Genomic DNA, 12,737 nt, shown 5'->3' on the forward strand with positions numbered 1-12,737 from the left:
GTCCCTAGCCTCTGTTTGTCAGAGGGTGGAGATGGATGGCAGGAGAGAGGGATTGCTTGCTGCAGCCAAAGAAGAAAGCTGGGAAAAGCTATTCTTCCATGGCTAAGTAACTGCCCCAGGAAAAGAACAAGCTAGTACTACTTAACATTCTTAATCTTGTATACACTGGGTGCAGCTCTACCCCTTGAGGGAACATTTGCAGTACTAATATAGATAAGGGTCCAACTGGTTTCAGCTGTTTTGAATATCAGATGGTCAATTAGACTTGTGTGAAAAAGTTATAATTGGCACAGTGTAAAAAATACCAATCACTGAGAGACTTGGCCATATAAGGGTTCCAAAGTTGTGAACACTGGCGCTCTAATGTTAACACCAGCTGGAAACTTTTTGAAAATTATAGCAAGAGAGCAAAAAGCTGTCAAATGCCCTTAATTTGGTGACAGGAAAAAGTACTGGATTGAGGTAGGAAAAAGTCAGCTTGTTGCAGTTAGATCTACTAGCCTGACATGAAATCAATTTAAGTTAGTGGATTGCATAAATACTGCAAAATGTTGGAAGGTCCCAACACATTAAGCTATTAGTCATCCTAGCCAGATCATATTGCAATAGTGCTACTAATCTACTCATAGTCTCCCCTCTTACTCCATTGCTCTGCTGTAAAATGTGAATTTGTAACACATCCAGCTGTTCTCACAAGCTGAAACATTTCAGCCTTGTTCTCATCCCAGAAGCAAGTGTTGTAATAGTTTGATAAACATTTGTTGAACCATTTTTGAGCTGAGTGAATAGAGAGCATTTTTATGCATGATTCATCAGACTTATTTTTTCAATTTAATTAATTAAGACTGTTTTAAATCTTCAATCTCAGCTATAGCGACGAGGAGTCCTGTGGCACCTTATGGACTAACTGAAGTGTAGGAGCATAAGCTTTCGTGGGCAAAGACCCACTTCGTCAGATGCATGCATCTGACGAAGTGGGTCTTTGCCCACGAAAGCTTATGCTCCTACACTTCAGTTAGTCCATAAGGTGCCACAGGACTCCTCGTCGCTTTTGCAGATTCAGACTAACACGGCTACCCCTCTGATACTTGAATCTCAGCTATGCAATTAGTCAAGATTGAGGAACATGTGCTTTTCTTTCTATGAAGCTATTTTATTTTAAAATAATAAAGTTATGTGTTTTTAAAAAAGTGTTAATCACAGACCACAAATTTTCTTACACCACGAAAGTTTGATGTTTTGAGCAATCATACGTGTCTATGGTTGGGAATGAGAGTTGGCTAGAATGAGCCACAATGCCATTGCAACACTTCCAGTGCTTTCTCAGCAGTTAATGGGAGACCAAATCCAAATTTACTGGAAAGATTGAACAGGAGTTAGTTCATACCTTAAGATAGCAATCGATTTACATTTCTAGACACATATAAGTAGTATTTTCTATTGGTCCATCTTTGATGTGCAACTATGATAAAAATGCAAGGAAGCAGAGTTATGGTTAATTTTGAATTTTTCACACAGTATATTGAAAATCCAATTTCACCTGCCTTTAACACAGTGTTTCTCAAAGTGGTCCATTGATCCACTCTGATAGAGCTGCCAGTGGGCCACTTTGATTTGTTTATTTACTGGTGCTGCAGCCCCGGTGCCTCGCGGCTCCCACTGCCTCCAGTTCACTGTTTACAGCCAAGGAGAGCTGCAGGAAGAAGCATGGCTCAGGTTGCTGCTGCTTCCCATGGCTCTCCTTGGCTGCAAACGGTAAACCAGAGCCAATGGGGACTGCAAGGCTTCATGGCTGTGGTGCCAGTAAATCCTGAGTAAATCTTTCGAAAAAGGTTTTTTTTTCCCAAAAGAACTGCGTCTATACGGCGGTTTCACTTTCAAAAAGCCCTTTTTTGAAAGAACGTGTGGCTGCCATTATGCAAATGAAGCACGGGAAATTCAAATGCCAGCTTCATTTGCAATTTTGATCTGTCTAATTTACATCCCTCTTTTGAAAGAGGGATGTAGTCTAGACATGCCCTAAGGAGCGACAGGACTACTTGTGTTTTTAAAGTTACAGACGAACATGACTACCCCTCTGAGATTTTTCAACTTTATGTTGCATTTGTATAGCTATTTGGCATTTAACTGTGGTGAGGCATACATGATATCAGAAATAATTAAGAAAAGTGTGTGGAAAGTTTTAATTTTTCAGGTTCTTTCTTGAACAAATATTCTGTCAGAATTGGAGCAATAAGAGGTTTTAAACCAAGGCACATAGGGTAAATGTTGTGTTGTACTTTTACCTTGTTCAAAACAATTATAAGTGTTCCCAGAATTAAGAGGTCTGAAAGAAAGTAAAAACTAACAGTGCAAATAATTATCTAGCTTCTGAATACAAGTCTTGTTTTCAGTGATATTTGTAGTATTTTTCCTAGATGAAAACCACAGGTGCAAGGAAATGACTTCAGATGTGAAACATTAATCAGTTTGTTTTTTTCCCTTCATTTTGATTGCCAGTGCTTAGTATGTTTTTAATCATAGTTTTTGTTTATTTTAGTTGAGGTAGCAACACATGAGTAAAGCAAGTCTGGAATCTTTTAGCAGGATTTAAAAATAAATCTTCTGTTTTTACTTTTTATGGGAGAATTCATTCATTTAGTAACTGCTTTGAATTAAATTTATATAATGAATGAAATTATATAGAAATCAAGTTCCTTATTTCACTAGTGCAGTTAATTCTATTGTTTAATTTGATGATGGAAAAAGAACAGAGTGTGAATCAAGTTGTTTGCAAACTTTAATTTTTACATAGTTTGTCTGCTATAATAATAGCTAGGACCTGAACTACACATTCTGATTAGGTTCTAATTTGATGTTGCACAAAAGCAGTCTTGCTTTAAAACAAATTAAAAAATAACATTTTTAAATGCCAACTTTTGTTACAACAAAGTTTTAAAAGGCAAACTTTTAGTGAATAAAGGCTTACGTATACTTATGTACATATAAACACACAAACATACACTTGAAAGAAATTAACTTCTGAAATACATGTATACTCCTTGACCACAGTCTTGGAAGCTTTTTCCATGTTTGAAGAGCCCTGAGCACCATTGATGTCAGTGTGACTTAACATAGGCTCAAGAGAAACCCTGTGCAGATCAGATTGCAGGATTGGGGCCTTTGTTTGCTTTTTGCACTTAATTCAGGTTGGAGCACAGAAATAGATGCCAATTTCATTTCAGTCCAGTTAGCTTTACATTCTGATTCTCACATTTACTAACACATTGCTGCCCTCTTTGATTGGTAATACTGTGAAGTTTATAGTTAAGCAGAACCTTCTGAGATTAAAACTTAATGAAGTTCATTAAAACATATTGAAATAAAGTTTATTAAAGTCCATACTAAAGCAAAAACTACTTTTTAGTTTAAAAATGAATGTAAATTTTTAAATTTAATTAATCAATGTAAGATATGTCTGAAGACTACTTTATCTCCAGGTTCATTGCTTTTTAAAGACTTATTTTTCTGCATATATGCTTGCCACAAACTCTGAGAACTTTCACTTTATTTACATCATATATGAAAAAACTATGTTAAAACATTATTAAAATGGAAAGTCAAGCATTCAGAAGTTAAGAAAAGCAGGAATTAAGGTTGTCTCTATCATTTCCAGAGTTACCTGACGCTTTGAACTGTGATCCTTCACCTTTAAGTATTCAACAATGTGATCAGTATTCAGCAAAACCCCCATTCCCTAGGAATCAAATATGTTGCCTTCAATACAATGCTCTTTGCTAAGGGAGCAAGAGCTTCCTCACTTTTAGGAATCATACTAAGCAAACTCTGCTGCAATGCACAGCATCACCAGGCTAATAGACCTGTCCCCAGTAAGATACTTTTAATATTAACAAAGTTGATTTACTGCTAGCTAAAAATAGATAGTAAAAATGGAGAGTTATTTTTTAAATAATATTTCTTTCTGGAAGGCTGCTCATGGAAGTCCAAGTAGTTAGAGTGTTGTAAGAAAGTGATTCTGTATCAAGGTGATTGTTATAAAGAAAGATATAATGTTTAAAGTGTGTGCGCCAGAATAAATCTGGTATGACAGAGGTAACTATAAAGAGAATGATCTATATTATTATAAGCAGGCTGGCTGCACTACCTATTATTAAGGTTGCCTGACACTTTGTGGATGTGCCTTTTTGGGGAAAATGGTATGGAAATGTGTTATTGAAGACTGCATCATCATGCAGGCAGCCTTAATTTCAGCATTTCGTAAGTTTTACTAGGTTTTGGATGCTACAATTTGCAATCTTAATGAAAGTTCTTTTGGTGTAGTTTTGTTATACCTAATAGATTCAATAAAGATAGACTGTAGGATTGTGTTAAAACAATGAACAATGTTTTCAGACTCCTTTTCTTATAATTTGCAACACCTTTCAGCTTGACTGAGTTGGAAAACTGACAGATGAAATATATCTTGTCTAAACAATTGAAGTAATAATATACATGAGACATAAATTTCTGTTTTATAATTTTCCTAATTGTAGCTGTTTAAATTCTGTTGCTAGTGACATAGGGATAGTGTTATCTTTTGATAGATATATTAATTCTGGTGCTTTTGTTCCTTTTCCAGGATTTTCTTTGCATGCTGCTGGAGGACATCCCAGAACAAAAAGGGTATGAGAGAATCAGGTTAGAAAAGATAAAGAATGGGGAATGGAAATAAGCTGTAAATAAGAGTTGTGCCAACTGGAGATGTCAGTAAGGGGATTCTACTTCAGTAGTTTTCAGACTCCGATATTACATATAGACACAGATACAGAAATCACACACGTGATCCTCCTGGGCCATGGATGTTGTCAAACCAGAGAATTCCAGGTTAATATAACTAATAGGAAAGGGAAGTATTGAGATATTTTAATATAGATTGAACCTCTCTAACCTGGAATTCTCTGGTCTGACAACATCCGTGGTCCAGGAGGATCATGGATGTTCCTTGGCCAAAGAGCCCTAGTGGCTGGGAGTCCAGTGGCAGATGGGCCAATAGCTGGGAGCTCTGCTCTCAGAATACATTGGATACATAGTGAGGATCTATTGCACTTATATAGCACTTAAATGTTAAAGAATTCAACTTCACAACACTTTGTTGGATAGGGACATGCAGTTTTTAATCCTGTTTTACAGAAGGGTTAAAAATGAGGGGAAGAGAGTTTCAGGGGGAGAGATAAAAAGACACAAATGGGGATTTGGAACCTGTTTTAGGCACACTTGAATGTTTCCCCCGCAAGTGGCTTGCCCAAGGTTACATAAGGAAGTCTGTAGCAGAGCTTTGAATAACCCTTGTTCTGTACTTTAGCTACAGAATCATTCATTCCTAAAGCCACGTGACTGTCAGTGTCCAAATACTGGATCGAATTCTTCCATTCTTACTCAAGTACAAGTACATGTTACTCCATGAGTAATCCCCATTGTCTCCAGTGGGACTTCTTGAGACATAAGATGTTATTCAAAATGTGTACGGAGCTGAGAATCTGGTTCATAGTTATATAATGAATAACAACATTTCGGCCTACAGCAAACAAAAGACTGGTTTTGTGAAAAGTAAACAGATATTGCAAACAGATATAGCCAAAGGAAAAGCAGAAATTGAAGAAATATTGTTGTCTATAGCTGGTAAAGCCTATTGGCCAAGGTAGGCCTCTGAAAAATTTGCAGTGTTCTCCGTGCAAGTTCCACACATGTATCTGAAGGTCAGTGTCCCCTCATACAGTCAATATATTAATTTTTCCATTTAAAAACTGTTATAACTCCTTGGTTCTCTGTTTAAGCAAAAGGTCTATAAATCTTAATTCTAATTTTATTCACTGTTCTTGCATATTTAGCTGCATATTTAGTACCTGCCTCAGCCTGCCAAGTCTGCCCTCGTGAACTTTCAATTTAGAGTGGACTTTTAGATCAGTGACTGGTTTTATCTAAAATCATTCCTCATGATGGGGGAGTAATAACTTTATAATTAACATGTCTTTCCATCTGCCAACTCTCAACCATTGCTGAGACCATAACTTAGAAATATTGCCAAGTTTTATCAAGTTTGAAGTGTGTTCTAAAATACATTTACATTTCAACCAAGAAAAAATATATTCACGAAGAACCTTTTCTTTTTTCTTTTTTTTTTTTTCTCTCATTCTGGTGTCATTGACACTTATTTTCCATTTTGATAAAAATGGAGACGGGGGGACAGTGACTTTTTTTTTGTAAAAAGGTTAATTATTCCATAAAGTCCTGTAAATATTTGGGAGCTGTTTTAAGCACAAACTGCTTTGTTTTTTGCAAAGTGGTCAAAATAAAATGTGTTTGAATCATTTTACTGATTGCAGGTCTTCTGTGCATTGAAAATATAGGGCCAGTTTACTCTGTGTGTTAGCTGAGATATACGACTTTAACGAGTCTCCTCCCTCCCCTCTTCTCATGGCTCAGGATCATTAGAACGAATAGAATAAGGGAGATAAAGGGAATGTCAGGGACAGTCAACAAACATTTGCATCAGCATCTTGACAATTCTCATATTTTCAGTTGAATGTAAGTCTTCTACCAAATAGGTATGTGTAGTAAATTTAGTGTAGGGGGATATATGCTGTTAAATATGGACATTTTGTAGACCCTAGTTTTTCAAAGTTTATGTAATTGCTTCACACCTTGGACAGTCCAGGAAAATGATGGAAATGAAACTTTCAAATTCTGCTATTCTTTCATAACCCTGGACTAATTTCCCATGTAAATCTGAATGTTCTCAGCATCTTGTAAGCTGGGTCACTCAGAAGCATTGTGAATGTGCTATTTTTTTATAACCCCAAGGTTAAATATTGGCTGTCTAAAAATCATCTCTAGTATAGGGAAGAATCAGACTCCTTGTTTGGTATCATCATGAGTTTAGTATCTAGCAGAAAAAGAAATTGAAGCTCTACAAATTCAGACTGGAAATCAGACATATCTTTTAAACAGTGAAAACAATTATTCAGTGGAAGACCTTACCCAAGCTCATGGTGGATTCTCCATCTCTGACAACTTTAAAAATAAGATTGGATGTTTTTCTAAAAGATTTGCTTGAGCAATTATTTTGAGGGATTTCTATCATCTGTGCTATGGTGGAGGTCAGACCAGATGATCACAGTTGTCTGGCTTTGCAATCTATTAATGTAGACCAGAGTCTTTATTTTTACCTTTCCAAAAGTATCTCAGGAATAATTCTTAAATAATGGGAAATGGTAAAAAATGGACAGGAAAAATAAGAAGTTAGTTCATTATTATGACAATATGCCCAGATTTCTTGTTAAACCCTCTTTTCATTTCTCACTTTTCCTATGCTTACATTTGGTGCAAAGTGTTACTGAACAAGGAAACCAATTTTTGATCATAGATATATGCCAAGATATTTTCACTTTGGTAAGGTCACTGCAAATGAAGTAGGACTCCACTTGCTCTTGCATCCCCCTGTCGAATTTCAAATTCATGATAATCTATTTTATAAACAAACACATGCTATACCTGAATTTGTCTACTGCCAAAATCACACTGGGGATAAGAGATCAGTGGTAATGCCAAGAATAACAAAAGGTCGTCTGTACATAGAGCAGGGTTTTATTCCTTGTGTGTCGCAAGGATGCTTTTCTATTACTGGACATTCTCTCTTATTTGAATATACTGGGTTAAAAAAAAAAAAGCAAAGGCAGATGATTCTCCCAAAATTAAATTTATCTAAACATCTTATGATGATGAATGTTTCATCACACATGCATTCCAGAATTGGAGAGCTAAAATGCCTTGTTGCACAAAAGTGGAAGATCTATACTACCCAAACAAATATATTTTAATACTAAGAAATGTCCATTAGTTAGATGGCATTAAACACCCAGGCTCCAAAGGCTTGTAATGTAATGCTGGTCCTTATAAAAATGCTTAATCATATACAATAATTACTCGTTTAACACGTGTCCGCTTAACACATTTTTGCAATAGCACGATTTTTTGGGGGAACATTTTTTGAATAACACAACCGTCCCTGAAATAACACGAAAAAAAAATCAAGTGGTGGGCTACTTCGTGCGGCGGTATAAATTGTGAAAACTGCAGTAATACAGTAGACTTCCGATAATCCAGCGTACTGGGAGGAACTATAAGGCGGCTGTGACGGGTCTGCCAGGACCCGCACCGTGTCCGGCGACGGGGGGGTGTTGGCAGGGAACGGCGCGGTGAGCGGCGAACCCTCCGTCACTTTGCAGGGAGGTGGGGGAAGCTCCCGGACGCCTTGCTCCCCTCCTCCACCCCCACTTGCAGGCCGGCGGCTGGGTTTCCCCAGCTGGCCTGTCACCAGCGGCTGTGCGGAGCTTCCCCCACCTCCCTGCAAAGCAGCGGAGGGTTCGCCACTCGCCACGCCATTCCCCCTGACCCTCCCCCCTCGCCGGATGCAGTGCGGGTCCCGGCAGACCCATCACGGGGAATACTCCCAACCCATTCCCCTCCTCTCTCCTCCCCACGCCTCCCCTCCCTGCTGTAACCCAGTCCCCTTTCTCCCACAACCTTATGTCCCGGTCCCAAGGCAGCTGCCTGTACTCAGCAGCTGGCTGCTAGCAAGTGCAGGCTGGAGCTGCATGTGGACCTCACAGCAGCCTGGACAAGAGAGCGGCTGACTGGATCACTTCTGGGTTCCAGTTGATGCCAGACAACTGGATGCTGGACAATTGGAGTTTTACTGTACAGGACATTGTCTAATGTTGACGACTCAGCACCAACAGAAAATTGACTTCAACACAACTGCTTGAAACGCAACCCCCACCTTTTCCATTATTTTCAATAGAAAAATTGACCCCGCATAACACTTTTTTGCTTAGGATGTTCACTTTTTTGCTTAGGATGTTCTGAAACATATCTACCATGTTAAATGAGGAATTACTGTAAATTTGGGCCAAACTTCTGCCACAAGGAAAGGTGCTGCTGGAAATTTCCCCTTCTGTCTTCACATCAGCAATAGCATTGTACTGCTATAACCGAACACAGAATTTGGTTTGTTGTAGATTTTGACATGAAAACTCCTGGATTATCATTGGCCGAAAACAGTCATGTGACAACATGGCAACGTTATATATTTTATATGTTGGAATAATGCTGATTATTTTTCCTTTACTGAGTACATCAGGTGAGGTCTAGAGGGTTCTTGTATCAAAGTTTGAGTTTCCCTCCAGTATAGGAGAGCTTTAATATTTAGTCTCAGATGATTTTGCAGCTGATACCCGTTTTTGGGTAGCTGCGTGTAAGAGACTCTTCTCCATTCAGATTCAGCCTCCCAAGTGACATCCCCATTGATTTTGTGTCTCTTTCAGACCTATAAGAGATGATTTTAAGGTGCATCTGTACCAGTGTTTCTTAAACTCTGTTCCATGGCACAGTGGTGTGCCGCGAGGCAGTCGGAAGTTTGCCGAGGAGAACAACATAATTCAAAATGGCTGCCCTTAAAGGGGCAGGCGACTTTTTTTCTCAATAACTTTCCCCCTCAATAACTTTCCCCCGACCCTTCCCTCCTCCCACCAACCTTTTTTTTTTTAATTATTTTTTTGCTCAACAAAAAATCCTTGGTGTTCCTTGTAAAAAAATAAAAATAAAAATTAAGAAACACTGATCTATACTTATGGAGGCATGTAGAGTTCAGACATTGCAACCTAGCCACTGTGGGCATATATAACAGTGTAGATGATGAGGCATGGCTTATGTGAGTAGAGCCCTGTTTACATCTGAACCCCCAGGATATTTTGAACTCTACATGAAACCCCCAGGATATTTTGTACCGTACATTACTTTCTTCACACCCATGCACATGAACACTGCTATTTTTAGCAGTGTGGTGTCCTGCTGCCGCCTCATTGGCAAAGTGATTTCCTGTTGCAGTGAAAGGTTCCAGCAGTGAGGAAAGGCTTTGGCAGCACTCCAATACTGGAGCGTTTTCCCACTGCCTGTCCTTTCAGAGCCTTTCCTTGCCACAAGGAAAGGTGTTGCTGGAAACTGTCCCTTCAGTCTCCATGTTGCTGGATCCTTTCACTGCCACAGTGACAACTATGGACACAGTCTGCCTTTCACTGCAGCATGTAGCTACACACATAGTACCTTTTTTAGGGGACTGCTTCACATTCTGCCTTGGCTCAGTTCTGAATGGAGCTTGTCTATTGAAAGCTCTCCCACTAGGCAAAATCCTCTAGACTATGGCAGTTGGCCAGGACCAGACAGGGTAGAGAATGTTATATATTTGCAGGCTCCTTGATCTGCCTCTTTTCTCCTAAGGAAAATTTTGTATGAAGGACTCAGGCTAGAACAACTAACAGATATCTAAAAATATGTCTCCATCACAGTGGTACAGCTTTACTGCAGCATTGCACATGCTTCCTACATCAGTGGAAGAGGCTGTTCTGTTGATGTGGGTAATTCACCTCTCCAAGAGGAGGTAGCTAAGTCAAAGGAAGAATCTTTCTGTTGACCTAGCCATGTCTACTCCTTGGTTAAGGTCAACCTAGGTACTATGCTCAGAACACACAGACAGAGACAAACAGCTACAGGATCTTTGTAGAGCATTCCTGAAACTGAAATATCCACCTGGAGAACGGAAAAAACAGATTGTCAGAGCCAAAAAAGTACCCAGACATGAACTACCTCAAGACAGACCCAAAAGAGAAGATAACAGAATTCCATTTGTCATTACTTATAGTCCACAACCCAAACCCCTCCAACGCATTATACACAATCTGCAACCCATCTTGGAAAACAATCCCTCACTATCAGAAGCCTGTTCTCACTTACAGATAACCCTCCAACCTGAAATGAATTCTTTCTGGTCACCATGCTACACAATGACATCATAAGCAGCCAGGAACCAAGCCCTGCGATCAGCTGCGGTGCGGACTCTGCCCACATGTCTATACAAGCGAATTCATCATTGGAGCCAACAACATAAGCTACCAAATCGAAGGCTATTTTATTGAACATCCAGTAATTTGATCTATGCCATCAAATGCTAGCAATATATATATATTGGACAAACTGGACAGTCTCTACAGGAAAGAATCAATGGACACAAATCAGATATACGTGAAGGAAACATACAGAAACCGGTTGGACAACACTTCAATCTACCTAATCACTCTTGAAAAGATCTCCAGGTGGCTGTCTTGTCATAAACCAATTCTACAAGCCAAATACAGAGAGGCGTTGCAATTACAATTCATCCACAAATTCAGTTCTCACACTAAGCTCCTCAATCGAGAAAAAGGATGGCTGGGACATTATCAACCTAATATTCAATGAAGGGACCAACAGCTCTTTGTGTAGATTCTTGCATTAGTACCCTTCCTATCTAATTGCTATCCTATGATCTGCTTCTTTTAACTATCCAATCTTTAGGTGCTTATAGGTTATCAGTTCTGCCTACTTGTTTTTCTCTTTGATATTTTCATACCCTCTGCTCCTTGTTTCCTGTTTCCTTCCTTTTTTTCCCTCCCCACCCCCTTCTCCCCTATTTATTTTGGGTCTGCACATCCTAAACTCAAAACTCCGGTCATCTGAAGAAGTGGGCTGTGCCCACAGAAGCTCATGATACCATCTACATGTTTTGTTAGTCTATAAAGTGCTACCAGACCATTTGTTGTTTTATCCTGAATGATGAAGTGAATTTGACCAAAGTTTTAAGTAAGAACAGGCTTTAAAACAAACCTGACACAGTCTGACAAGTCTGCCCTCAAAAACTTAAACAATGAATAGTCTACCAGCACCTTAAAGACTAACAAAACATGTAGATGGGTATCATGAGCTTTCGTAGGTACAACCCATTTCTTCAGAGAATGGAATATTAAAAGTCCAGTTCCAAAATAAATAGGGGATGGCGGGGAAGGGGGAGGGGAGAAGGAGGAGATGGAAGGGGGAAAATAGTGAATTAGAGTGTTCATATTACATGAACCTGATAGAGAAGCTGCAAATTGTTCTTAAGTACCCATTGTTGTTGTTTTTTTAAGTCATTAGGATGTGGAAGGTAGTGTGCTAGCCAGGTAATGTCTTTATTCATTCCCTTGTGATGGGTCCCAAACTTGTAAATAAAGTTAACTTCCAACACTTCCCTTTGTATTTGGCTTGTGGAATTGGCCTGAAACACAGTGACTTTGAGATCCAATGAGTAGCCGGATAGGTTAAAGTGTTCTCCAACAGGCTTCTGTGTGTTTCCTGTAGAGACTGTCCAGTTTGGCCAGTATACATGGCAGTGGGGCATTGCTGGCATTTGATGGCATAGATCACATTAGTGGATGTGCAGTTAAATGAGCCTCTGATGTGGTGGCTGATGTGGTTGGGTCCAGTGATTAAATTGCTTGTGTAGATATGTGGGCATAGTTGGCACCGGCACTGTTTGCAGGGGTGGGTTCCTGGATGATTATGATGGAAGTGTGCTGCATAGTTACTGGAAAGAATTTGTTTGAGATTAGGGGTTGTCTGTAGGTGAGGATTGGCCTTTTCCCCCAAGGCCTTTGAGAATGAAGGGTCATTTTCCAGGATAAGTTGTAGATTGCTGATAATGCTTTGGAGGGGTTTACGTAATGGGCTGTAGGTCATTACATGTGGAATTCTGTTTTTTTTCTCTTGGCTTGTCTTGAAGTAGTTCATGTCTGGGTACTCTTCTGGTTCTGTCAATCTCTTTTTTCACTTCTCCGGGTGAGTATTTCAGT

General features: G+C 39.2%; 1 protein-coding gene across 8 annotated transcripts in view; it reads left to right on the forward strand.

Annotated features, from left to right (window-relative positions):
• The window catches only part of AOPEP (aminopeptidase O (putative)), a 354,788-nt gene that overhangs the window by 200,058 nt on the left and 141,993 nt on the right, over positions 1 to 12,737 (forward strand). For 5 of the 8 annotated variants that reach the window (XM_089779257.1, XM_089779254.1, XM_089779253.1 and 2 more), the window contains one exon: positions 4,619 to 4,677. In XM_089779257.1, coding sequence (XP_089635383.1) covers positions 4,619 to 4,677 — 59 coding nt within the window. The remainder of the gene's footprint in view (positions 1 to 4,618; positions 4,678 to 12,737) is intronic. The other 3 variants (XR_012904729.2, XM_025177848.3, XM_014579908.4) reach the window with 1 other exon arrangement.

This window comes from Pelodiscus sinensis, chromosome 6, assembly GCF_052426305.1.
Source record: "Pelodiscus sinensis isolate ZL-2025 chromosome 6, ASM5242630v1, whole genome shotgun sequence".
NCBI classification, from domain to species: Eukaryota; Metazoa; Chordata; order Testudines; family Trionychidae; genus Pelodiscus; species Pelodiscus sinensis.